At 31.7% G+C, this 27,285-nt stretch overlaps 1 protein-coding gene across 1 annotated transcript; it reads left to right on the top strand.

Annotated features, from left to right (window-relative positions):
* The first annotated feature begins 6,235 nt into the window (after positions 1-6,235).
* On the top strand, positions 6,236-25,542 carry LOC118194251 (uncharacterized). The gene is made up of 5 exons (XM_035365469.2): positions 6,236-6,244; positions 12,643-12,820; positions 15,786-15,974; positions 20,817-21,064; positions 24,870-25,542. Exons 1-5 carry the CDS (start codon positions 6,236-6,238, stop codon positions 25,437-25,439), a joined length of 1,194 nt encoding a protein of 397 aa, XP_035221360.1. The 3' UTR covers positions 25,440-25,542.
* Positions 25,543-27,285: the final 1,743 nt, after the last annotated feature.

Here is a 27,285-nt window from a genome sequence, read left to right as displayed (position 1 = left end):
GGAAAAAAATCATGAATCTAAATGATAATTTACTACAAGGACCAAATCTTCTTCCTGAACTTTTGAAAGTTTTAATAAATTTTCGACTTCATCGAATTGCATTTACGTCAGATATTGAGAAAGCGTTTTTACAAATTTCTGTTGCACCTGAAGATCGGGATTCAATGCGATTTTTGTGGATTGATGAGAATTCAAGTTTGAGCAATCCGAGAATTCAAGTTTATCGGATGTGTCGTGTAATTTTTGGAGCAAAATCAAGTCCATTTTTGCTGAGCGCTTGCATTAAGCATCATATAAAGAAATTTGAAGACATCCATCCCAGAACTGTAGAAATGTTAGAAAACTTCATGTATGTTGACGATTTTATTTGTGGATCAGATACGGAGGAGGAAGCTATACAGATATATCATGAAGCCAATGATATAATGAAAAAGGCATCAATGACTTTGACCAAATGGAATTCTAATTCGGATACTGTAAAAAACCAGTATAAATCAAGTGACAACTTCGTTAGCTTTAAATTGCCTGACTGTGATTCCCCCTCAAAGATTCTTGGACTTCAATGGGATACAATTAAGGATATCTTCTGTTTTAATGCACAAGACGTTATTGATTTCATCCAGTCAAATGACCAAACAAAACGTTGTGTTTTAAAAGCTGCTTCAAAAATCTTCGATCCTGTTGGGTTTCTTACTCCATATGTTATTCAAGCAAAAGTTCTGTTTCAGGATTTATGGCTGAAAGGTGTTGATTGGGATGAAATTATCCCACCAGAATTGCAAGACAAGTGGAATAAATGGTATAGGCAACTATGTGATCTACCTAATATCCAGATACCTCGGTGGTATTTTCGTGATGTTGATGAAACATCTGAAACACTAGAACTACATTGTTTTTGTGATTCATCTCAAAGTGCTTACGGAGCAGCAGTGTACGTGAAATTCCGTAGCTTAAAATATTGTGGAACAAGTTTAGTGATAGCCAAGAGCAGAGTGACACCCCTGAAAAAATTATCTTTACCAAGACTCGAGCTCATGGCAGCAGTGTTAGGTGCAAGACTTGTAACTACAGTCCGTGTGCATTTTCCTCAAGCTAAGATTCATTTATGGACAGATTCTCTTATTGTGCTTCATTGGATAAAAAACTCACCGCGGCGATGGAAAACATTCGTACAAAATCGAGTGTCTGAAATTCAAGACAAAACATCCCCGAGCATGTGGCATCATTGTCCTGGCTCAGATAATCCAGCCGATAAAATCACACGTGGTGTTAAAGTGAGTGATCTTGTAGTAGATCAAGTGTGGTGGCATGGACCTCCATGGCTTCATCAAGATGAAATAAATTGGCCTAAAGTGAACGAGCATTGTAACATAGTAGATAGTGCAGAAGAAAGAGTTGTGACTCAAGTTACTAGCAGTGTTCAACCTTTACAACCTGTGTTAAAAATAGAAAACTTTAGTGACTTAGGTAAACTTTTAAGAGTCACGTCATATGTATTTAGATTCATTAATAATTTAAAATCACAGAATGGAGTGATTGGTCCTGTGACCAAAAATGAAATATGTAATGCTATGTGTTATTGGATTATCTTATCACAAGGTGAGTATTTTTTTGAAGAGTTGAATGATGTTAAATGTAAAAAACCATTGTCTCATAATTCGAAATTGTTTGGGTTAAATCCAGTAATGGATGAAAAGGGTTGTTTAAGAGTTGGAAGTAGATTAGTGAAATCATCATTAGATGTCGATGAAATTCAGCCTATAATATTACCAAATAATTATTTTTCTCGTTTAATTATATTGAATTGTCATGAAAAGGTACTTCATAGTGGTGTAAATGAAACTTTAGTGCAAGTAAGAGGGAAATTTTGGATTTTAAAAGCCAGACGTTTTGTAAAATCTGTGTTACATGATTGTAGATTTTGTAAAAAATATAATGCTAAAGCTGGACACGAGATATCGGCTCCTCTTCCAGCTGACCGAGTGGAGAAAGCTCAACCATTTGAGGTAAGTGGCATAGATTTCGCTGGCCCTTTGTATTTAAAGGATGGTACAAAAGTGTATATTTCATTGTTTACCTGTGCAGTGACTCGAGGAGTCCATTTAGAATTGTTATCAAATTTAAGTGCAGAGTGTTTCATTCAAGCCTTACGTAGATTTTTTGCACGTAGGGGTATTTGTAGAGTTATATATTCTGATAATGCTAAAACCTTTAAGACTGCTGATCGTGAATTAAAATATTTGTATAAATTATGTAAAGATGAAAAGGTTCTAAATTTTCTTGGTAAAAATGGGTTTGAATGGAAATTTATTGTAGAAGGTGCTCCTTGGTGGGGCGGATTCTGGGAACGTTTGGTAAGATCTGTAAAAACTTGTTTAAAACGTATCTTAGGTAAAGCTTCTTTATATTATGAAGAACTGTATACTGTTTTAGTTGAAGTTGAAGCTGTTATTAATTCTAGACCTATAACGTATGTATACAATGAACCAAATGAACCTGATCCTCTTTCACCATCTCATTTTATAACTGGATCTAGATTGACTGTTTTACCTTCACCTGAATCTAAATTAGAATCTACAAGATCTCAATTGATTAAAAGATGGAAGCATAGGCAATTAATATTAGAGCATTTTTGGAAAAGGTTTTATAAAGAATATTTGTTAGAATTAAGATCAGTCATGTTTTCAAAAACTCCAAAGAATTCTCCCGTGTTTAAAATTAATGATGTTGTACTTGTACGAGAAGATAATGTGAAACGCTGTAACTGGAAGATAGGTAGGATTAAGGAATTATTTCATGGAAGAGATGATAGAATTAGATCTTGTGAGATTCAGTTGGATAAGGGTGTTGTTAGAAGACCAATTGAAAGACTTTATAATCTTGAAGTTCAATAAAATTGATGCATCCGTAGACGGATGCATGGGGGGGAGTGTTAAGTTTAGGATTGTGTATCCATAGATCGCCAATAGATGGCGGTAGTGTTTGTTTGTAAAAGGAAACTGTGATGTCAATTATGTATATGTATCAGTTCGTCTTTGGTGTTCGTGAATAAATGTTGTGTGGAAGAACGCTCCTCTGTTTATTACTTTAACTGCGATCCAGTCTGTTTATTAGAGATTTACACATATTTTGTTTAATGTTAAAAAGGACGAAGCTAAAAAGTTGTCTGTATTGCGAGAATCAGTTCCTAACTTACATTTGCCGCTTAAGATTTTTTTACAGTGTATGTTTCAGTTGCTCCTTGCTAGAGAAGTTTAACGAAGTTGAAGTTGATTAAAAGCTATCTTCCATCAACTATATGCTAAGATTTAATGGTTTGGCAGTTCTTTGCATTGAAAATAAATACAGTAGCTAAAAAACATTAATGAATTTTTGACGAAGCTATAAACAAATTTTAAGAAGACAAAACTCACTAAAAACAGTTATAGCTTTTTTTTTATTCGCAGAAAATTTAACATTTTTTAAATCATAAAAATGGCTGATTAATAAGACTTTTTTAATATAAATTTATCTGCTTAATATAAATTATTTTTTCCTTAATCTTAAGACTTTTGTTTTCCAAATAAATTCAAATATTTAATTTTTATTTAAATAAATGTTATTTGTATATTTGTGTTGACATTTTATATGGTGATTATTATAATAAGGGGTGGAGGGGCTAGTGAGATTTCCATCCTGATCCTCAATAACTAGGTCTGCTACTGCAGATAGGATTTTGCATGTTTGGCATATTTCTTGCTTTGACAAACCTAATGATTTTAGAAAATTACGTTTTATGTCTGTGCACCATTAGCTTTATTTAAGATTTTCACTCATTAAAAAAAAAATTGAATTTTATTATCGGGTAAAAAAGCTAATGGGATAAATGAAGCTAACAAAATTATACATATGTTGTCCTCTATTGAAGACATATGTGTTATTTCGTTCCATTGACTAATCTTAATTTTCATGTTGTTCTTATATATGAATTTTAAATTACGAGTGTATCTGTGTCCCTTTTTTTTCCAGGGCAGGGAGGCATCTTTTATAAAATTATAAGTATGCAATATTTACTATTGAACAGGAAATGAGAGCTGTATGAAAAACTACCACAAAAGAGAAATTAAGTTTTTTGACAGGATGAAATATAAAATACTTATCAACAATTAAAGTCCTTGTTAATAATATTTAGCTGAATTTTAAATATATATATATAATTTAATGAATAAAAATTGAAGCTAACACAATTAAAATAATAAATTAAAAAATTTATTTACATGCATACAATTTTATATTAAATACACAGATAATTTTCCTACCATTACAAAAAATAAACAGATGATTATTTCTTTCTCATACTTTCACAAACAGGAATAAAGACTTATTTTATTAGAGTTTTGAAATAACAGCAGTTCCCCCCCTTCCATTTAAACAACATTCTAAAAAGAAACATTAAACAAAATAAAAGCTTAATACCTAAATCTTGATAAATTCAACAACTTTTAAAATTACAGTGACTTTTATTAAAACATAATAAATATAGTTTGATTAAACATTCCTTTCACAAATAGTTCAACAACTATTACATAGCTCATATTAAATGTCTCTACTATGAAATAAAGGATCTTTCTCAAAAATTCTTTTTTATATATAGATATATAATTATAAATGTATCAGTTCACTTCTTCTATAATTATATTTTGTGAAAATATTCTTAAACTATTAAAAAGAAAGAAATTTCCTTCATTTTAAAATGGTTATGAGATGGATTTGAATGTAATGATGACAAAGACATTTTTTAATAATAAAAAGAGAAAAAAAAAAGTTTAAATAGCTTAAACATAGACACCTTGGAAAAATATTATAAGTATTAATAAAAATAAAATTTTCACAGCACATCATTTTAGGACAAAAAAATCTATCATTAAACTTTGCATACAGCCACTTTACCGAGATCTTCATTTCAGTATAAAGTACATAAATTTCATCTTTCATTTCCTATTTATCTGTTTTGGTATTTTCTAATTTAAGAAATTTTGTCTCAAATCACATTTCATCATGAATCATGATGCATTAATTCTAGATTCAATGGCAATTACTTTCACAGAGCATATATAAATTGAACTATATGCTATCAATTTCGTATGAAGGCTTTCCATATGAAAATGAAGTAATAACACATAAGCTAGAATTTTAATAGAAACAGCACTGTGAGACAGTACAGTTGGCTTACTGTGAGAACTATCCAGCAATGCAATCATTACCATACTGTTACATCCAATGATGCAATACTTTTGCTTATCATCTGATAAGCTTGCTTTAAAATGATTTCATTGAAGGACACTATAAGTCAGTGTATCGCCATCTAGCAACTGAAAAATTGGTATGCAGGTTTTATGGCTTAATTGTCTGATTTATCAAGATTTAGGTATTAAGCTTTTATTTTGTTTAATGTTTCTTTTTAGAATGTTGTTTGGTTTGCTAGGTTCAGCCATTTGCCCTCGAGTTGTTGACCTTGGGTGATTACAGCTTAATGACACTACTAGAATGATGCTGACAGCAGGATGAATAATTTTGTTGCATTACTTAGCTGACAGCTCCTCCATATATACTAGTCTGCTGTTTCTGCTCACTAAATCAGTTGGAAGCGTTAAAAATTATAAACATGAAACAATTTGCATAATAATTACAAAATAGAATTGTAATAAATTAATTAATATTTTTAGTTCATTTATTTATTGAACAAAATAAATGTTAAAGTTATTAAAATGTAGCACTAAATTAAAATATTAATAACACTCGTAGTATAGTATAAAAACACTGATGCTACAAATGCTAAATTAACCGAGTACTGGGACTTTAAAGTGACTTATAATGCTAGGTTAGCTTTTTGAATGCATTTTAATTACGAAGTGACTGATAATACTAGGTTAGCTTTTTGAAAGCATAAATTCATATCATACATAGAGAAAATTATGAAAGCGTCCATGTAGCCAGTCTATTTGGCATGATACGGAAGCAATAAACATGTTTAATGATAAAACTGAAATGAATAAAAATATTAATGAGGTTAAATTTATAATTTTGTTGTTCTTTTGCATTTCAGTTAATATTTCTATCGTAAAAACTGTCCGGCTCAACACTGTCCACCTTCTCTTTGACAAAAATGAACATTATTCTCAATAATGACAATTTGAACATTAATTGTGAATTATAATAAATTTGCTAGCTGCTGTTCTATTCATTCACAATAATAATGGCTGGAGTAAATTTCTGCGATTATTTTATTTATGACCTCCCAACATTTTTTTTACTATGCTTTATCCTATAGTTCCAATTTGAGGTAACATGGTGCAAATATCCAGAGTTAAACTGTCATAATAACAGTACTATTTACAACTGAAGCCAGCAAGCACATATCATAAAATTTCAGTTATATGTAGAAATAATTTATAAGCAAATAAATCTTTATCCTTTGGCAAATCTCAATTCAACAAACGTTTTTCAACAAATTTTCATAACCTTTTTTAGTTTTCTTTATTCTGCAGATAATCAAAACCATTATTAAAGAGCGATTACTGTACATGATTGTTAAGAAATATATCACATTTGCATTCTTCAGCTTTGCTACTTTTTAACTTTAACAAGCTAATATTTAAGTACTAAAATATAATACAGTTATATCTCTGAAGTTATGTGATAGGTGCAATTAATGAAAGTTCTGACCTCAGATTCCCAGTAGTCAGGATGTTATTTAATTATTACTGTTTTGTTATTGGGATCATTTTCAGAAATGTACATATGTATGCATGTGTATATGTATATATATATATGCATGTATGCACTTACATCCATCCATCCATTCATCCATACATGCATATATACATAATTCTGAATCTTGTCCTGATAACAGAAGAATACTTAAAAAGAACCAGTGGCTAAAAATGCACTTGTTTAAAAATATTATACATTTCATAAGAATTTATCAAATTTTCTCTTTCGCATAAAGCTAATTTAAATTTAAATTATGAAAATTTAATTGTATACGAGTAAAAGATTAATTATTGCTGTGAACTAATTTTCAGAATGTATAATTCCATTCACTTTTTTGAACCAAAGAATGAAAGTAACAGCACTGTGCATAAAAATGTAGAACAACTGCATTGTTAACACAATTAATAACTCAAGTGCTATTTTGAAGAAAAGTATGGAGTTTTTAGAGCAATTAGCGTAAATTATTAGACTTTGATGCTACTTATTTTATTAAATCTAATTCTTATGTATAGACACAGGTTTTGTTCACCAGCATTTTATGAATTATTCACAATTTCAAACACAAATTAACTACAGGTATAAATGTGTGAAATAAAATAAGCAGCCTTATTAAAGCAGACAGAGCCTTGCAATATTTAAAAGTTACATGTTACAAAATTGGCAATTCAATCAGCTTATTTTGTTATGGTGGCCACTTTAATATTCTAATATATTTTAGGAGCATTGAGCTTAAATAAAAAGTTGTATTTTACCTTTCTGGTTCTTCTTCTCTACATAAATTTAGCATTTGAGGTAGCAATTTTATTTTACAAAAGGTAGAAATAAATATAATAGAGCTTTATTTTTTCAATTGCAATTAACTCCCGATAACGATTTACGAAAATATGAACTAATTATTATTTGCGATTTTTTTTTGGGGGGGGTCATGCAACTAGCTTATTTTACAAAAGGTATAAATAATTAGACTAGGAAACGTAGAATAAATAGAATAGAGCTTTATTTGCTTGCGATTTTCCAACTTTCATTTTGTCTTACCGTTAACGTTCCGTAAACAGAATAGAGCTTTATTTTTAGCATCATCGGGAATACAGCGTTATCGGGTGTTAATAACGATTTGCGAAAATATGAACTAATTATGATTAACACCCGATAACGATTTGCGAAAATATGAACTAATTATGATTTGCGATTTTCCAACTTCTATTTTGTCTTGCCGTAACGTTTCCTAAATCTATGTAAACAGAAAATATCCCTTTTCGTCCTTCAGGAAAATTCCCTGAGTGGGTTGCAGGTTTGTAACGCTTGTCAGGGTTACCATAATCTGGTGCATACTCACTCTTCCGAGATGTCAACAAATCGCCAAGGGCCGGTTATCTGAAAACTGCCAAGTATGGCATTAAAAACTCATTATAAATGTTCCAATCTGTGCAATATTTACATTTATCATCATCAAACTTATTAGTTTCTAATGTGGCAATGACCAGTAAATGATGAGAAGTTACTTCCACTTTCACATCGAGATACGTTGGTATAGAGCTGGTGGAGAGGAGAATATCAAGAATAAAATACGTATATTGTGAGGGCGCGTAGAAATAAATTGGGTGATTATTGATGAATTGAAGAAGGGTCTCACCATTACTGTTCGGTTTTCGGCAGCCCCATTCAGTAGTTTTGGCGTTCAAGTCGCCTGCTAAAATTACATGCTTGTCACTGGAAAATAACTCAGGAAGAAAATTTTCGTCAAGTGGATTTCGGGGAGGGTTATATAATGCGGTGAAAAAAAAAAAAAAAACACTCCTTACATAGGTAACAAAATATGAACTTCTGAAGTGTTTTCAAGTCCATTTCTATGGTCTCCTGCAATGAGACGAAATTGTAGTGCATTTTTTATGTAGATAGCAGCACCCCCACCGCGATGACTCAGACTTATAGCAAAGGAAGCACTTATAACTTGCTATCTTTAAACTAAACCACGATCTTGCAAAAGTCTCAGTGTTTAAGCGGTGTCGGTATCATACACAAATAAAAAGTTGTGTGATTTCTTTATTTCGTTAAGCACACTGTTTGCCATTGATATCAGGATTTCAATGGCCGCTCCTTTTAATTTTATTCTGATCCATTATTAACTGCCGTTGAAGTAGACGTTTCAGGATAATTTTTATTTAAATTTTTAACTTGTTGAGATAATTGAAGAAAACAGCACATTTTAAAATTGTGACAAGTTCAGCCTAGCCCGAAAACATTTTCTTGGTTTCATTAATGGTTTCAGAATAAATATTCGTCGAAATTGTTTGAGCGTAGGTAATTACCCTCGATAATTTCATTTGAGAAAGATTTAGGTTTCTCCGTCTTTTCACCCTTTAAAGCTTGAAGTATGAGACTCACCACAGTTGACACAGCAAAGAGGATTTTCAAGATTATTTCTGTCAAGTCATTCGCTGATATAATTAGGTTCGTTACATCTAACACATTTAGGTCGATAATTGCAGAACGACTGCGTATGATCGAAGACCTGACAGCACTGTAATGGGCCTTGTCTTCTCTTGTACTCAACTATCTGGACGATTAAGTCTCCGATGTGTCGTTCATAATAAATTTGCTTTGAAGCCTTAGTCTAAGGCAGGGTGGCATCAAGAAAGGGGAGTTTCTGCATTTCCTCACCTCTCCGCCTAGACATCTATTTTAAGTCTAAAATTGTGTAGTTTCTACTTTCTAAATCTGATTTTATTTCTTCTAATTTTGTAAAGAGAAGAAGTCCATTTATTACAACTTTTAAGTTTTTGTCCTATAGAAAGACACATGAATGATGCTCAATTTCTAAGTTATTTAATATTTTGACTATTCCACGAGAGCTGTCGGGATTTGTGGCGATTACTTTGACACCCTCTCGTAGTTTAATTCCCATAAATTCAAACTTGTGTTGGTGAAACGTTTCCTCCGTTTTAAACCAGATGTATTTAGTCTCATTTAAGACTATCGCAGATAGTTTAGAATTTTGTTTATTAGGTTGTGAGTCATCTGGATTTTGAGTGTACTGCTCCTCATCAGCAGTATTTTGTGTCCATGATTTCATTAAGAGGTTGAGTGGTTTGAGTATGTTCATTACTATTCTGTTCATTGGTATTTCTGTCAGAATTGTTATCTTGACTAGTCGTAACGGCCGGTGAAATGATTTAGGTATGCGTGGTAAGTTTTATTTTTTTTAGCATCTGATCTGAAATTTTTTTGCTTACTGTTCGATCGCCGGGACGGAGTTTCGGTTCATCTTCTTCTGAAGTGTTGTCTTTCCACAGCACTGTCTGTTTCCTCATAAGTCAGACTGAGGGGTTCCTAACCCTGTCATTATCCTGTAAGCTAGTGTTTGTATGACTCGACGTGTGTAATAGCATCCTGATTTGTGTTTGCATTACATGCATTTTTATTTATTAAAGCGTTAACTATATATAAAGAGCTGTGCAGGAAAGCATAAAATTTATTTTCTATGTCAGATAATTAACCCTTCGTAGCATATATCAGTTCTAGCTCATGTATCTGTGCATTATATATTTCGATAAGCCTCTCCATGGTCACGCTCAGCAGCAAAGAAATCCAGCGCCCAACAAGGTTGGAGTTCTAAACCCCGGAGCAGAGTCTGGCCCGATAGACTTCTCTATAGGCGGGTAGTACACAGGGCCCCTGACAATCGCCTGAAGCGAGAACTGGGGGGGGGGGTAATTGTGTGGGCATGACACCCAAAATCCAAAAAAGGTTAAATCATTAAGTTAAATTAAATTAAAAATCAAGGAATTTAATTAATTTGCACTCGCAGCGCAAAATCGTACTTAAAGTATCCTAACCAGCAATCGGGCTGTTTGGCAGGACTTCGCGAAAATTACTCAAACAAATTTTAATCAAGTCCAAAATAATTAAAATAATTGCAGTCCAGAAATCATAAATACCATATGTAGTTTATCATTAAAAATGCTGTTCAAATAAATTAGCATTCCAAGATGCAGTTCAGTGTGAAGTTCAGAGCACGTGGCCACGCAAGCGCAGCTTTAGGCTTACAGGGACAGCCAAAATCGAAAACCAGCTTTAGTAGCAGCTTTGGAGCAATCTCAACGACCTGATACTGTAAAACCACTCCATACATACCGCTTCCTGCCCCCCGAATGTGAACGGACTTCTCCCATTCATATTCTTTGATTCCATGTATGACCGACAATGATATTTGTCATCCAATGACAGCAAACAGTAGAAGAATGGGTCTGGTCTTAATAAGCTTGTCGGATTTCGCGTTCATCAGTGTAACACGTGCAATAAGACGCGAAGACGACTCTTCTTGAAAAGCCTCTTCTCAACCATAAATGGTAAAACATTATGATTTGTGCGGTTCTCTAAAATCTTAAATATTTTACATCGCTTCAAATTCACTTTAGTCTATATATTTAATACTTATATTTTTTGATTATTTACAAGATGCTTGCCAGTTTTTCCTGTGATTTAGTTTTATTGATCATAGAGATGGAATCTTTTGGTATATTTTAAGATTTTGATAATTCATTTAATTTAGTTCAGTCATTCATTTAATTCGTTTAGTTTTTCATTCATGCGCATTTTCAGGATGCCTATATATTTACTTCTGGCTAATATATTTTCTGTTTATTTCAATTAATAATCCTGTAGTTACATTTTCTTGCCATTTCTTTATTACGAAACTTTACATTATATTTAAAAATTTTTGTAACATTTATAAACATTAATGGTAAATTAAAACAGGTGCTACATTGTAAACTGAATTGCAGCATCTGTTAATTGTTCATTACGATATTTATTATTCATTATTATTGTTCATTACGATTAAAACTTTTCTAAATTAATACTCGCAAGAAAAAAGGAAATCTGCGGAACGGTTCTTTCAATTTTTTTTTACTTCTCTAACAAAAACATTTAAAATTTTTATTTTTTATAAACGAAGAGTTTTTAACTAAGTCGTACTTAAGATTGCATTTTGAATTTTTTTTTTATTTATATTTATTATTATTATTATTATTATTTCTGCTCAGAATTTCATTTTCTGCACCTTAGTTTTATTAGGGAACAACATAATTAAGCCTTTTATTAAAGAAATTTCAATTCCTGCAAAATTCCATGACAGGTTTTACAGATGTTGAAAACCTGTTTTTAATTGCTTACAGTGCTGACGGGTTTTTTTTTAGTTTTGTTTTGTTTTTGTGTGTGTTATTTTCTCTTCTCTTTCAATCGTGCAAAGCATATAAATTCCAATAAAAAATAAATTTAATAATATTCCAGCAATAAAATTTGAATTATTCAGAGCAGCAGCTATCTATGGTGGTATTACAGTCACATATTTTTAATTATTTTCTAAGTCCAAAAGCTCTTATGTAGCTACTACATGGTGCGATCTCAGCAGATCCGTAACATACTTTGAAATTTAGTTAACTACAATGGTATGAAATCGCATTCGCACCCGAGGTTTGTAACTGAGACTAACAAGAAATAATGTAAGAGGAATATTAAGCTCATGCGCAATAAATAACCCTTTTTCCAGAAGAGCGATATGATTGCCCTAACACTTGTCCGCGCATATGGGAAATGTAAAAAATTTTAATTTTTGACTTCAAATGGGTTATTAAAAATAAAATAAGATTAGGTAATTAAATAAATTCTTATGACTGGTATATTCACAGCTATGTCGGAAATTTTTTATTTAAATCAAAGCGTACTAAAAGTAACTTGCAATGTGAAGAATAACAAAAAGTAAGATAAGGTTTGTCCTTTCTTAGAGTTAGTAATGTTAATCATTTCTTCTTTTCCTCCACTTTGCTTTAAAAATATATATATATATTTTGCTGTTAATATAAATAGAAAAACTTCATTCCTTTGCAGGATGTACAAAATATTGTCGACGCTGTGACGAAAGCTTTCGCGAAGCATGATACGGAAGCTATTAAAGGCATTTTAAGACAAGGTTGCCATGCACATTACATCTTCGCTTCGGTAACGGATAGTTCTTCTCGACTATCTGCCAGGGATCTGTTTCTGCAAGTGAATGCTACTGTACCAGGTAATGTTCGTCTATTTGCACATGCATTTTACGATACTTTTAAATTACTAAAGGACTATTAAAATTGAATTTACATTTGTTGAAATTACATTTGTTGATATGGATTAATAACACAAAATTTTAGTACGATTAGTTTCTTTCTAATCCTATCTTGATATCTATGCAGCAGAAGCGTTCTTTAAATAAGTACCGATTTTTGCAATTTCAGTTCACCTGGATCACGCTTATCAACTCTTGACAGACATACTTTTAACATTTTGGAGATAAACCAATGTTTTATGTCTAGTGTTTATCAATGTTATTATTGAAGTACATTGATGCATTTAAATCAGTCTGAAAAAATATTAAAAAAAATTGAAATTTTGCTAAAATATTTTTTTGCCAAATTTTGTTAAAATATTGAAATGATGGAATCAGAATTTGAATTCCTTTCTTCATTAATTAATTTTTTGTATATCCCTTTAATATATTTAAGTGTATTTTTAAAATTCTATTCTTAAACTTGTTTTCCTTTAGGCCTGAAATAAAAATTTCTTTGCATTAAAATCTTATAATATGATTTGTCCCTCCTGCTTTTTTTTTTTTTTTTTTTTCTAAGATTTGTATGTTTGTGCATGAGATAATACTTCTTTTTTAATTTATTCATATTTCATATTAAAGAGTTATATAAATTAGGATCATTTTTATGAAGAAATATATTTCAGTATTTATTACAGAAAGAATTCACGTTTAAACTGCAGTCTGAAATTTAAGTTTAATGTTTAATATTGTGTATCAACACAGGTTACCCATAAACATGACTCATGTAGAACGGAGAAAGATTTTAGAGGATACTAGATGAATGTCGATTGACATTTGAACATTATATGTGTTCAGTATGTTTAAAAGATAAAAAAAAAAAAAAAAAAAAAAAAAAAAAAAAAAAAAAAAAATTGTAATACAAATCTCGAAATATGTTTAATATTTTTAACTAGGTATATCATCAACTCAATTCGTTTTTTTAAATCAATTCAGACTGAAAAGAAATCAAATAATCTTTTTACGAACTGCGTCAAATAATTTTTGATGGAATATCTTTACAATCTTTACTTTCTTTCTTAATAACAGACAGATTAAGTATGAAAAAATAATATCAAAAACCTTTCAAAATGGCAAAAGATTAGAAAGCAAAATGATGTAATGAAATAATGGGAAAATTATATTAGAAATGTGAAAAATTATAATATAATTCTATACAAGTATTTAATATTTTATATTAAATGTGTCATGAAGTAAACGCATGTTTACTTAACTCATTAGATTCAAAAGTAAAAAAAAAAAAAAAAAAAAAAAAAAAAAACAGTTCTTAAGAACTGCATCTATCACTTTTAAATTGATTACTTTGTTCATTATTAACTGACAGATTAACTTTCAATGATGAATATCTTGAATTTATCCGAATAGCAACGGATTCGAATGAAAAGTAAAACATGCAGAATTGCATTTTGGAAATAATAGCCCGTTTGGGTTTAAAAGAATGTCTCTGACATGGAATAAATTCCCTTATAAAGCCAAATAATTTTATCTATATTCTTTATAAATTAAAAAAAAATTAACCTTTGTACATGATGTAATGAAGAAATATTTCTGATCATAAGAAACCGATGACAGTCAAAATTTTACAAAAATATTCCATGAGTTGATTTTGTGTTAGCAATAATAGTGTTACGAAATTGCGCGGTAGGATAGCTTCCCTGAAAAGCAGGTTTAGGGTTGCCATAAAATGGCAAGGGAATGCATGTTGCCACATTTGGCAAGAAATTGCCATTTGTCCACAAAATTGGCGATATGCCAGAAACGGATGGAGAACCTTATAACGAATTCTTACCGGTTTCGTCCAAAATGTTCTCGAACACAAGCCAAAAACTAGGTAAACCCTGCTGGTATGCGGAGAGTGAGTGCGAGATAGTTAGAGTCTCGAGTTAGTTAGTCCGTGCGGAGTAAATCGAGTTGACAGTCGGTCAGCGAGTGCCGAGTGGGTCGTCGAGGGCACTGAAAGAGTCCCTTAGTTCATCGTCGAGAGAGAGTGTTGAGCTTCGGGAATGACTGAACCAATGAGTCGGGAACTGCGCTCTGTGTGTCGTCGAGTGCATCGCGAGTTGTAGCTTGGAGAGTGTCGAGAGTACGTGGAGTTCCGAGAACGACCAAGCAGAGTCGGAAGCTGTACTCTGGCTCTTTGCTGTGAAGCTGTTTTCACGGTGATAGCCTGAAGGCTTTGTCGCTGATTGTTCCAGCGTGTTTATAGTAGGTCTTCGACGACTGTAAAACGTGACTTTGGAGCTGTCCTGATTAATATGGCTAAATAAAGTGCGTTTCGATACTTCATCAAGTGTCGTCATTATTCACTCCAAATCTACGAACCTGTACGAACGTAAAGGAAGAAAATAACGCAGCAATAGATATAAAATTAAGAATTCTGCCTTTCAAGTTGGTTCCAGTATCCATTTGTGAGGTAAAAATAACTTTTAGCTCTTTTGCTATAATTTCAAACCAAAGATTTTATTTGCGCTAAAGAATATTGCATACTTTCAATAAATTGCCCTTATTAATATTCGTCTATTATAACAAAGTCATGAAATTGGTCTTTCTACTAAACTAAACCCAGTGGATCAACAGCCCTAGCGAGCCAAGGCCTGCAGAGCCCCGAAATCTGCTGCAAACTTGGTTCTAATTTTATCGACACACTCAAGGGATAAAAATTTTAGTCAATCTTGACCCGTCCGGGAATCGAATACCGGGCCTGTGATGCCATTGCGCCACCGGTCTTAATTAGCCTTTGTAATACAATATTTATGTAAAACTGTCATTCATAGATTTTAGTAATTATTATATACGGTACTTTTATGAGAACTCTTTTAAGATATTTCTAATAAATCATACATGAATTCCTACTATAAGTTAAAATTTATAAAAATTTTATTTTCAGGAAACTTCGATCATCGCTATTTTATACCAAATTATGATGACCTCTTATGCAATGTGCTTCTTCATCTAGCAGCTTACATTTCAGATTATGAGTTAATCACATTACTTGTAGAACAGGGAGCCGATATTACGAGCACAGAAACAAAAGGAAGAACAGCCCTGAATATTGCTTCCCAATATGCATCTTTAGGTAATATTAAAAATATTTTAACTTTTTTGGTCATTTTTAAAGTGAAATAACTTGTACATTGGAAGAGTAATTAATGTACCGAATGATTAATTTAGATTGTAGCCAATGAATTATTAATGCAGTTTCTGAACTGACATACAATTGTTATTATTACGCAAAACAATAGGAAATTTGCAATTTACTTGATCTTATTATCAGTCTGTGTAAGTACTGTATTTATTTATATGTTAGTTAAGAAAAGTGTCTCCATTGGGAAGTACGAGTTGAGAAACCGAAGATATATAGCAAATTATAATGAGGTTGATAAATATGTAAATGATGCATCTTTCTTTATCTAGTCTTTAACTAATCAGATAATTAATATATAATCAGAGAGTCATTAATAACTTTAAACACTGCATGTGTTTTTCATAGATAGAATACACGAAAACAGAAGCAGAAAATTCTCTAAATTGTGGAAAATCGACAAGCGTTCAGATCCCGTCGAACGGTGGCTTCTTCAAGTGAAATGTAGGAACGGCCACTTCCACTTAAAATGTTTTGGACGACGGTGTCTACAAAAGCACGCATTTTCCCCTCATGCTCTGCGCTGAGGCGATACTTATTTGGCGATTTATCCCCAAATACATTTTTATTTGCGTATTTATTTTTTGCAAACATTCGTCTTAGGGTTCGAATTCATTAATTTTTATTGCGAAAGGGCTGGCTGCATGGGCGTATTCGTGGTTTTCACCATGTGTAACGTGTATACGATCCAGTTTCCCTTAGAAAGTCCTCCACGAAGACATCCCCCCTTAGTCAGATAGCCCTAGTGTGCTGTGCCGTGATCTCAATACACACACATTAATATTTATTGCTTTATAGGATCTTACTCTCTTTGGCCACATAAACTCTACTAGATCCTACTAAAGACCCTGGCGACTTCTTGCACAGGCGTGAAATAATACCAGCACAGATGAAAGGTGTAAATAACCCATTATTATTCTCAAATATGAACATAAAGGCATGTACTTGGTGTCTTTAACACCGACAACATGTGTTGGAACTTAATAATTGTAACACAATAAATTCAAGTCTAAAAGGAACAACAAAAAAGAAATATTGTATAGATTTTTTCTATATGTACAATTTCATTATTACCAATCTTAACTAAAATAGTGTTTCGTAACTTTGTAGGTTTCGATTAGGGTACGGTTCGCCTAGGTACCCGGGTGTCTTAACACCTTTCCAGAGGAGAACGTGCTCCTGCTTAATAACCTTGAGGCAAGAATTGAAAATATGTTATTCTAACTTTGGCTAATTAACTCCTTTAACTGATCTTTAACTGACCCTTTCATCAATATAAGTCTGCAATTTATACATAAAATCTTACCATAAAATGTTTCCTTCGTCTTCTTTCTATGATTTGCAGATTGTTGTCTCTACGACTTCTGGGTTTAAATGGCAAGGACCCAACAACACCTATTTAATTTGAGCGTATATTTGTGTTTCTCTTGTCGTTTCGCAAATTATGATTTGTCCTACTTCCATTGGTACAAAGGCATAAGTTGGCTCAAACATTTAGCTTCCGATAAAGCTATAGACTTGATTTGGTGCTCAAAAAGGGATAAATGTGTGTTAATATCAATTACCGCGACATCGAAGCTGGTCATGTGTCACCATTCCAAAATGTTTCACTGAAACGGAATACCTGGTAGATCATTAGTAGATTCCCTAACACTATTTTGGCTCTCGTTAATTATGGCATTTTTCTATTTCAATCATTTCAGGTTTTCTCCCAAATGCTGAATTAAAACATCATACTTCTAATGGATATATGTATCAGTTTTAATGCACAGTATTAACGTATTCTAAGTACTTATATTTATGCTAAAAATTATACAGTTTATTATATCTGTTCTCGCCTTATTCGTTGGTAATAAAAACACCTAATATGTGGGCCAGTGTTACCTCCTTTGAAGGCATGGACACTTACAGCCGTGCCTTCTCCTGGATCCAAACCCAGACCCTTCGTCACCGGGGTAGGCTTTCTACCTACTCTATTGTGCCTGAAGTGCTATTTGTATGAAATAAAAACTTGGATTTTAGCTTTATACCTGGCCCTCACAGGCTTTATTTAATAGATACCATATTATTGGTTTTGCATTTACGAGGAAACTTCCGGCGTCGATTGCAAGATCTTTCGATTTTCTTTTCTTTCAAGTCTTTCGGTTTTTCGATCTTTTTTGTTTCTTATTTTCATCCGTTTTGGAACTTCTGAATTTGCGTTTTTGGGTCTTCACGTCAGTTCTGTACAGATTCCATAAAGTAATTCTGGATTTCAGCTTCTATAATTTTACTGATCAGTTTGAGATTTTTTACACTGGTAGGAAATGGAAACAGACAGATGAATATTTACAGGGAACTGGTCACACTAAAGAAAAATAAAAAAGTTCGTTCATCTTAATAACGCTGTGCAACTTCTGCTAATACGTGCTTATGCTTATTCAATTATAAATGAATCTTAATATTGGGTCGAATTTTATATAATGCTAGTACATGAAAAGTATGAAGAATTCGAAGCTCCATCGGAAAGAAAAGTTATAAGGACAAGTCCATTTAACATTGAACTAAATGGCTTTTTTGCAAAACTGGTGAGATACCGCTAAGTTGACGATAGTTTAGGCGACAAACTTGGTGTCCATTTGGTGACATTTTATTCCGATCTCTGTGTAATTCTAATTGATCTCATTCCTGTATATTATAACTGTAACAGTATTCAGCCCTCTATGTTACTGCAACTGCATATGCCTTCCAGAAATTGAGGATACTGGAAATGTCTCAATGATCTGGGGAAAACTATATAAAAACTGGAGAGAGCAACGTTTCTCATTTTAAATCAGAGTTGAGTTAGCAGTACTGAGAGACCTCCGTGCGAGCTTTTCTCCTTAAATGCGTTTTGCCTTGCCTTGTGTTTAACATTCTTAGTAGTTTAAAGTGGTAACTACTCATTATGTTCTGTAATACTGAGAAAAGATGTATAAGTACATTTGTGAGAAGTTCCAGAGCAGTAGTGTCTCTTTTGGAAAAATAAAATGTATCAAGCTCTCGTCGGTTCTGTGCGCAATTAATCCATTACGAACTTGAACGCACATAACAATATAATTTACCCTTAATATGATACTATCTCATTCATATTACTTACACAGAACTACCTTCGCTTCTCCTTTAATTTACATACATCTTTCTGTTTACGTTAATAATTTATACACTTTGATATTTCACTGGAATTCTGCAGTCTTAATTTATATATGTATTACAGTTAATGCATTATTATTTGTTAGCGAACAATCAGCCTATATCGCAGATGACGACTGACCAAATTTTCAACCTGAATCTAAGACGATTTCAACCCCAGTTTTATTTCAGTTCCTTTAAAGAATCTAACGTTTTATTTCCCTTAATTAAGCCTCAAGATTCTGAAGATTAACAAGAGGTACTCATGTGAGCTGTCTTCTGATCTAGCACAGCCACTGCACTTTACTGCAGTGAATAGTTGCTATCTTGGAGAATTTATACTGTCCTCAAATACAAGATTTTCATTCAAGCGGTTCTGTCCTGTTATATAGGAACATCTTTGCACAACAGTCAACAGTATTCCAATGAATCTCGAGATCCAATTTCGGGACTAGATTCGAGTGGATTTTTTTTATTATAATGTTTAATGTTATATTTTTATGGGTCTTTATAATTATACTTAAGGTGATATAGGTAACATAATTCTGACTGTGGAAAAGATCGCTTAATAATAACGCATTAGCTGAAAGAGTGCGAATTAACAAACAAAGGTAAACTAAGATCAAATACATAAATTTATTTATGGCAGATAGTATACTTAAATATGGATGTAAAACTAGAAATGATGAATGTATTTTATTGTAAGGTTGTAAATAATTATAGAATTATTTAAAATAAAAGAGTGGTTGTTCCTTAAAGAAAATCGGTTTATTAAAATGAACAATTTGATTCATAACATGTGTCATTAAACAAGCAAGGAAACAACAACGATAACAGGAAAAAAAAAAGCTTTATTTTGTAAGTCTATAAAATTATAAAACAATCAATGACTAAAAATCATAAAATAATTTATCATACAATTTAAAGACAAATGAACGAGATGTTATTAATTCTCCTTACAAAAATCACCTACAATTTTATATCACCAATATTACACACATGGGAGCCTAAATAAAATGTACAAGTTATTATACTCATAAATTTTCTAAAGGAGACACACGCTTTTATTATTCGTGATATAAATTTGCAGATGAATTTCGTGAATTGAATTTTTTAAGCTAATGTTCCCATTTCAATAAATCATTTAGTTTTGTCTTTTTCAGTTCATTAATTATTTTATGAATTATAACTAAAAACATGTTTTATTAAAACTTTATTAACTCATTATTTTTTATTCTGAAAGCTCTTTCCCCCCTCTCATTTTCGAATCATTCATTTATTTGAAAGCATTAGGCAACAGATGGCAGCGCAATGGATTTCTTCAAGAAATACGAACATTGAATTCCTTCAAAAAATATGTATAATTTTGCTGCGCAACTTTTATATGTAATTTTTATCTATTTAAATTTTTTACTACTCTAATTCTTCCCTGTGCACTAAATAGGATCAAAATCTAAGTGATATTTTGTGCGAAGGGTCTTCTTATGCGATAAATTCTCGGAGATAATCAGCTTGTATTTATATAGGTGTCATATAAATCAATCCTATTTCCATTTGTAACTAATGCAAATAATCATTTTCTTGTTTCCGAATTTACTGTATGCTGATGTATGTATTATTTTTCAGAAATTGTAAAGTTCCTAATAGAGAATTCGCCCACGCAAATTCTTGACCTCCCTGCTGAGAATGGATATGCTCTCTTAAAGAATGCTTGTTTGTATAATTGTCCAAAGGTTGTGCAGTTTCTATTATCGCAAGGCATTAGTGTGACCGCAAATGAAAAAAAGCGAATCCCTATATTGATTTCTATATTTCATAAGGACGCAGAATACGTAACCCCTGTTGTATCTCTACTTTTAGATGATGGTGCAAAGGTAAGTAACTAAATCAAATTACAGTTTTTAAATGCTAAATATTTACTATTACATTTTTAAAAAATCTGTCTCTTTATCCTGATGTCACTAATCAATACAATTTTTTTTTCAGAAAAAGTATACATATTAAGTAAATTAATTTCAAACTTTGAAATGTAAATGTAAAAGAGTCATATGCCATTTGTTTGTTGAAATTATTCGTGTGAAATTTGTTATTTCAAAGATTGTCGCAAAGCCCTCTGAAAGGCAATGAATAGAGAGGTAAATACCGTATCGTCTTGCCAACTCTGAGTCTATGTATGCCGTTATTACTTTATAAATCTCGTTTAAAGGACAGTGTTTGCAAGCTTTAACACCTAACTTAACTCTACGCAAAATCATATTTCGGGAATCCACTTTATAGGGCTGAATGCTTTGGCTAAGCCAAAAGCTTGAAAATGGATACTTGTTCTTTACAGAAAATCGAAATATGTTTCTTAAATTAGGGAATTTTATGTTCAAATTTTTAACTTAATTGACAGTTATTTTAAGGTATTTAATTGTTTACATATTTTTATAATAAAAAATATGCATTAAAGTTAAGGGGAAATTTGAAAACGCGGAGTGATTTTTCATAACATTCAGAAATAATTAAGTAATTTAGTCCGAAATTAAAATTTTCCTTCTCGTAATAGTTTATGGCTTTCGTCTATGGATGCCGTTTTTGGGTTGCTGCAGATAAAACGATAACTTGGCTCGATGATTTAACATTTTTATTTAACACTAGAAAAAGATATATATTTCAACACACGTTCACTTATACACAGTCACATTGAATGCAGTTTGAATGATAAGCATTTTTACAGGTAGCAAGTCCTCGTAGGTAAAAAATCATGAAAGTCATATAACAGCTAAGACATCACGAAGCGGAAGAGAGGTGACGCTCGCTCCACCGACGGCAGCCAAGAACAGATTAACCAGCCTGAAGTTTTCCCTAGTGGAGATGAGGGAGAAAGCTGGTAGCGCCCTCTCTTGGGCCAGTGGACAAATAATAATAATAATAAGAAGAAGAAGAAGAAAGAGTTCTCCACGAAGTCTTTTAAGTAAAAATATATCTATTTCCTTAAAACATTCTCCCTTTAGTTTATTTGACTTAGTGTAATATTATGCACGGGAGAGCGCCGATTGTCAGCCGTTTACCTATCAACCCGATTTACAAAATATTTCTCCCGACTTTCTGTTATTCTTAAAATTTCTCACACTTTTTATATAGCTTGGTTTAATCCTTTGTTATTTGTTCAAAAAAAGTGATTTGGGGCATCTGAAAGCTCTTGATGTTTCTCTAGATAACATATGGAACAAAAACAAAGTATTTTTTTTTAGTAAGAAAATATGACAGTGTTCTGCCTTTTGAGTGAGAGTACATGCGTCCCAAAACAAGTACCATGTAAAACATGGTGATCCAGTCCTCCAATGAGCATTGGGCGTTACTGCGTGTCATCTGGCATATATCAGACAATGAATACAAAGCAAGATCAAGGTTATTTTGTTCATCATGGCGCTGAGCGGTGTGATTGAAACCCCCTGAAAGATGGGCTTTGTGTGAGTGCACGTGGCTTCGGGAAACAGATGAATGAATTACGATCTTTTGGTTTTAGTTACGTCTGCGAAAAACGTCAAATACTCATCTACTTCTCAGAAATCGTACACACATGATATTTCTCCTATGACTTCCGCAAGGAAATTTGCAATGCGTACCTTTTGTCTCTGCGATTTTTCGATTTCTCACGGCGGAAGGGCCGATGTTCTCAAACATCTGCGTACACAAGTGTGGTTTATCAAAAACTTTATTTTGCTGTTTGTCTTATACAGGAAGAACATCCTTGAACATTAATAGCTTAGATAATGCACAGGTTGAAATCTTCTTTACTCTCATTACACAGGACTGCATTATAAAGATTTTGGTCTAAAATCTTTCTGATAACTATTGTTAAAGGTTTTAGGTAAAATTTATTGCATTTTGGGATAGCTTATTAAAATTCTTTATGTTCCACCAATCATTCTCATTTCTAACAATTTCTCATAAAGTTATTATCTGAATCAAAATATGCTGAAGATCACATCCAGATGCTTAGGGAAGAAAATATAAAAGCAGCAGTGCTTAGATGAAAAACACCTCTCCCAGGAATAATAAGTTTAACATAGTAACAGTCTTTAAAAAATAATCCAATTAGATAACAACAGTCTGAACTAGCATAGTAAAACTTAAATTATTTTAGTAAATTTAATAGTATTTATTTATTTATTTTTATTTATTTATTTATTTATTTTTATTTATTTATTTATTTATTTATTTTTGCTTTGCAAATAAAACAGTTTGAAGATATGTGTGTATGCATGCCTGTATTTCATATCAATATTCTGAATTATTTGAAATGTATATTTATCAATATCAAATGTGGTCGTACAGTATTTTTCAAGATATGTGGTCGCAATCACTCCTGTGATATACATACTGTTATGTACAGATAAGAATACAGTTTCTTTGAAATTAAACGTTTGATGAAGTGTCTGTTTTTATGATCATTTGGAAAGCCAGTTAACTCTAGCATAAACAAAGAAGTATATCAAACATTCGTCAAATTTCAAACACCTTACCAACTAATATTATGAGACTAAGGAAATGGATTTAATAATAACCCCCCATCAATGTAAATTTAATTTTTCTAGAGAGTTAATGCAATTTCCAAATTGAAGATGTAAATAGCATGCTGGCAGACAGCGAAAACCTTCTTGATGAGATGTTTTATGTAACTTTGTAACTACTTGTAGCCAATGATTATCATTTTAACTCAAACGAAAAGTAGTTTTGAGGACTGAGTTTTCTACTATGCAAAGCTTTATTTTTTCATCTTTAGAACGCATTATATATTTTGAATTTACGTATTTGAGAGTTATCATGATAGAAAAATAATTTCTTTATTGTTTCTGGATAAACTTACTGTGTTATGTTCTCCATACAGCAATTAAATCTGGTAAACAGTTTTTAAATGGTGATAATGTAATCAAAATTTCCAAAATTAAAACAAAAAAAGATATTAATAAAAGCCATGCCAATTTTCTGAATAATGAATTAATGAATCCAAATGCGTCCAAATAACAACAGGTTTAGAGGGCTGAAGTGCTGAAAATATTTCATACGGAATATTAATAAAAAAGAGAGAAAATTTTCTTCCATTCGATCATGAACGATATTAAGAATTTAGGCCACTTCGAAACCTCAAGTCGAATGTTCTATTGCCTGAAAAAGGAATAAAATTAGAGAGTAGAATTATGAAGTTAAAGAAAAACTTCTCTTGGTAAAACTGGTAAAAAAAAATAATTTCTATTTGTTTCTCCCATTACACTTAAAACTTCTCTTGGTGTATTTTCCCATAAATTTCTCAATTTTCTAAACAAAAATTTACAAAAGTTCAGTTTAGATTTAGCTCTTGATTTCTTAGGGGAAATCGTAAATAAAAATTAATAATAAAATTTTAAATATATATGCCATTATATTAAAATGGATTTCTAGAATGTCATGCCCATAAACAGGAAGCATATGAAATGTTGCCTCAGTACTTTATGCAATAATTCAAGAGATGGCATTTTACAGGACATTTCTTCTGTAGAGCTAGGCTTTCTATAGATTTCTCTTAGTTAAGTCTTTATTGACATTGTGGGTAGGAGGCGGTATAATTTATTAACTCTTTTGCGTGTTTTTGTAGCTCTTGTTTTTCAAATACATTAATTTATAGCAAATTTTTACATTCTATTTCTTTTACAGATTAACCTCGGCAACCATGCATTGGGAACACCACTGATACTTGCTATAAATAGTGCTTACATTGCAATGAATCATTCTGCCGATTCCTCATATTCCTCATATGTGGATTTGTGTTTCATGTTGATAAAACGTGGATGTGATGTTAATGCTGCTCATTCTGATGGTAAGACAGCTCTACATTTCGCTATTAAAAGAGATCTTGAAACTGTAGTTCGAAAACTTTTGATTTCCGGAAGTGATATCGACAGCCGTGACGTGTTTGGGAATACCGCATTACACTTTGCATGTAGGAATGGCAGCAAGCGATTAGTTGATCTCCTCATAATTTCTGGTGCTGATTTACGGGCCATAGATCGAGAAACAACTTTAATACAGTGGAGAAGTTTGGGAAAATTAAATGAGAGAAACACTCAGCTCTTAAATTATGTCATTAATGAGTCTAAGCAGTGCCTCAGTTTAGAAAACATGTGCCATATAACGATTAGGAAGTATATAAGGAATGTAGAAAAAGACGCCATCCATCTTGGACTACCCGCATTACTCATGAAACGTATACAACTTAAAGACTGATGTAATATAATTTATTGGCAAATGTATAAAAAGGTTGTTTTATAATATCGGAATTGTGACATCATTTCTAATCATGTAGAAATCACTGAAGTTTAAAATTTAATAAAAAGGATAAAAATTCATAGTATCTATTTTTTACCTTACAAAACAGCAGGTTTTTTTTTTAATATTAATTAACAATAAAACAATGTTTGCTGAAACATTTTTTTTTTACATTTATAACAACATAAATGAGAAATAATCACGAAATGCGTATGTTATAAGTTTATAACAAACAATACACAAATGAAATTCTGTAGATTTTGAAAACAGTAAAAGGAATATCATAATGAATATTAATTAAAATAACGCTGTGAAGAAAAGCGTTGGAGATACTGATGCACCTTAAAGAGACCTTAGACACCTTAAATTTTCTTTTCTTTAGTAAAACAATTTTTTTTTTTTTTGTGTGTGTGTGTGTGTGTGTAGATATAAACACGACTATATGTAACCAACCAATTTGTCACACAGAAAAATATAACAAGAAAACAACTTCGCAACATAGATATTTTCATGTCTGTTCACAGGATCAAAGGCATTTTCCAAAGATTTCGGAATGCTGAGGCAGAAATTATAATTAATTGCCACAAAAATATTTTAAAAAAATAAAATATAAAAATCTGAAAGCTTCCATATTTTACATTGGCCCCAAAAGGGCGTTTTTAAGGTTTTGTGCATGACCTTTATTTATTAAATATCATGCTATTCGCACTTAAACTATAAAATTCAATTAACAGAAATATCTCAAAATAATTTTAAAATGAGCATATCTTTAGAATTTCCGATACACAGTGAGCTGGTGATGAAAATGCTCTTGTTCTTTGTACAGTGTTGTGATTGCTCAATTTGAAGTCGTTGAGTTTGTTAATCAAAAATTCATTAAAGGTTTGCAAAATATGAAATAGGTAATAAAACAAAATTCCAAATTCCAAATTTGGGCTTCCAGATGCACATATTCGCATGGAAACGCACGTTATTCAAACTTTGATTGCCCTAACTATCGTTGTTTTATCACAGTGTGAGATACATACATACATTCATGTAGATTCTTCATTATTTAATTTCTAAATATAATGCAAGGCTCTAATACTTGATGTCAACAATCTGAAAAGTGAACCGATATTTATAGTGAACTAATGCCAAATGCCAAATCGAAATTAATAGTCCTTTGGGGAAATTACCCCTTTGGACTAAAAAAATAAATGAAAATTAAAAAAAAAAAAAAAGTTTAGAAAAGTAATATTGCGCCTTCTCCTTCTTGTGTAATTGAAAAATTTTGATTTTAAAATTATTTAATTAATGTGATTACTTATACATCTTTCCGATCCAATACGCTTCACTGTTTTAAACAGGATTTGATTAGAAAGTTAAAGAATGCGTTTTAAAGTATAAATCATTTCTCTTACTGATGCAATTCTAATTCCTATCAACTGTGCATTTTGAAGCAGGAAAAAAATGTTACTCTTTCTATTATATATTTGTGTATTGAGGTGCACTATATATGCACCTCAATTTGTAAAATGATTTATAAAGGTATGACTGTTACTACTTTTTGTGAAAAAACTAGCATTAATCTAGTCAAGTAGATTTAGTTTTACATTGATAATAAACGCGTTGATATGTTGAGTTAGGCCATTCAAATATGACGAAGCACGTGCTTTTGGAACACATCTGTTATTTGCCTGATCACTGGTATTTACGTTACACATGAAAGAAAACACAAGAACACGAAACACCTGAAATAGAGTTTTTATTCCAGTGAGAACAAACTAATGCGGAAAACTGCTTTTCCATCTTTACTTTTATT

The sequence above is a fragment of the Stegodyphus dumicola genome, chromosome 9 (assembly GCF_044657685.1).
Source record: "Stegodyphus dumicola isolate Sdum_Otavi_A_Nest chromosome 9, ASM4465768v1".
NCBI lineage: Eukaryota > Metazoa > Arthropoda > Arachnida > Araneae > Eresidae > Stegodyphus > Stegodyphus dumicola.
This window is presented reverse-complemented; position numbering and strand designations above follow the sequence as displayed.

Bases quoted from the DNA above. Each gene is read 5' to 3' on its own strand.
- LOC118194251 (XM_035365469.2), top strand. The intron at 15,975-20,816 runs GTAATATTAAAA...ATTATTTTTCAG, and splicing joins TTCCCAATATGCATCTTTAG to AAATTGTAAAGTTCCTAATA. The intron at 21,065-24,869 runs GTAAGTAACTAA...TTTCTTTTACAG, and splicing joins TTTTAGATGATGGTGCAAAG to ATTAACCTCGGCAACCATGC.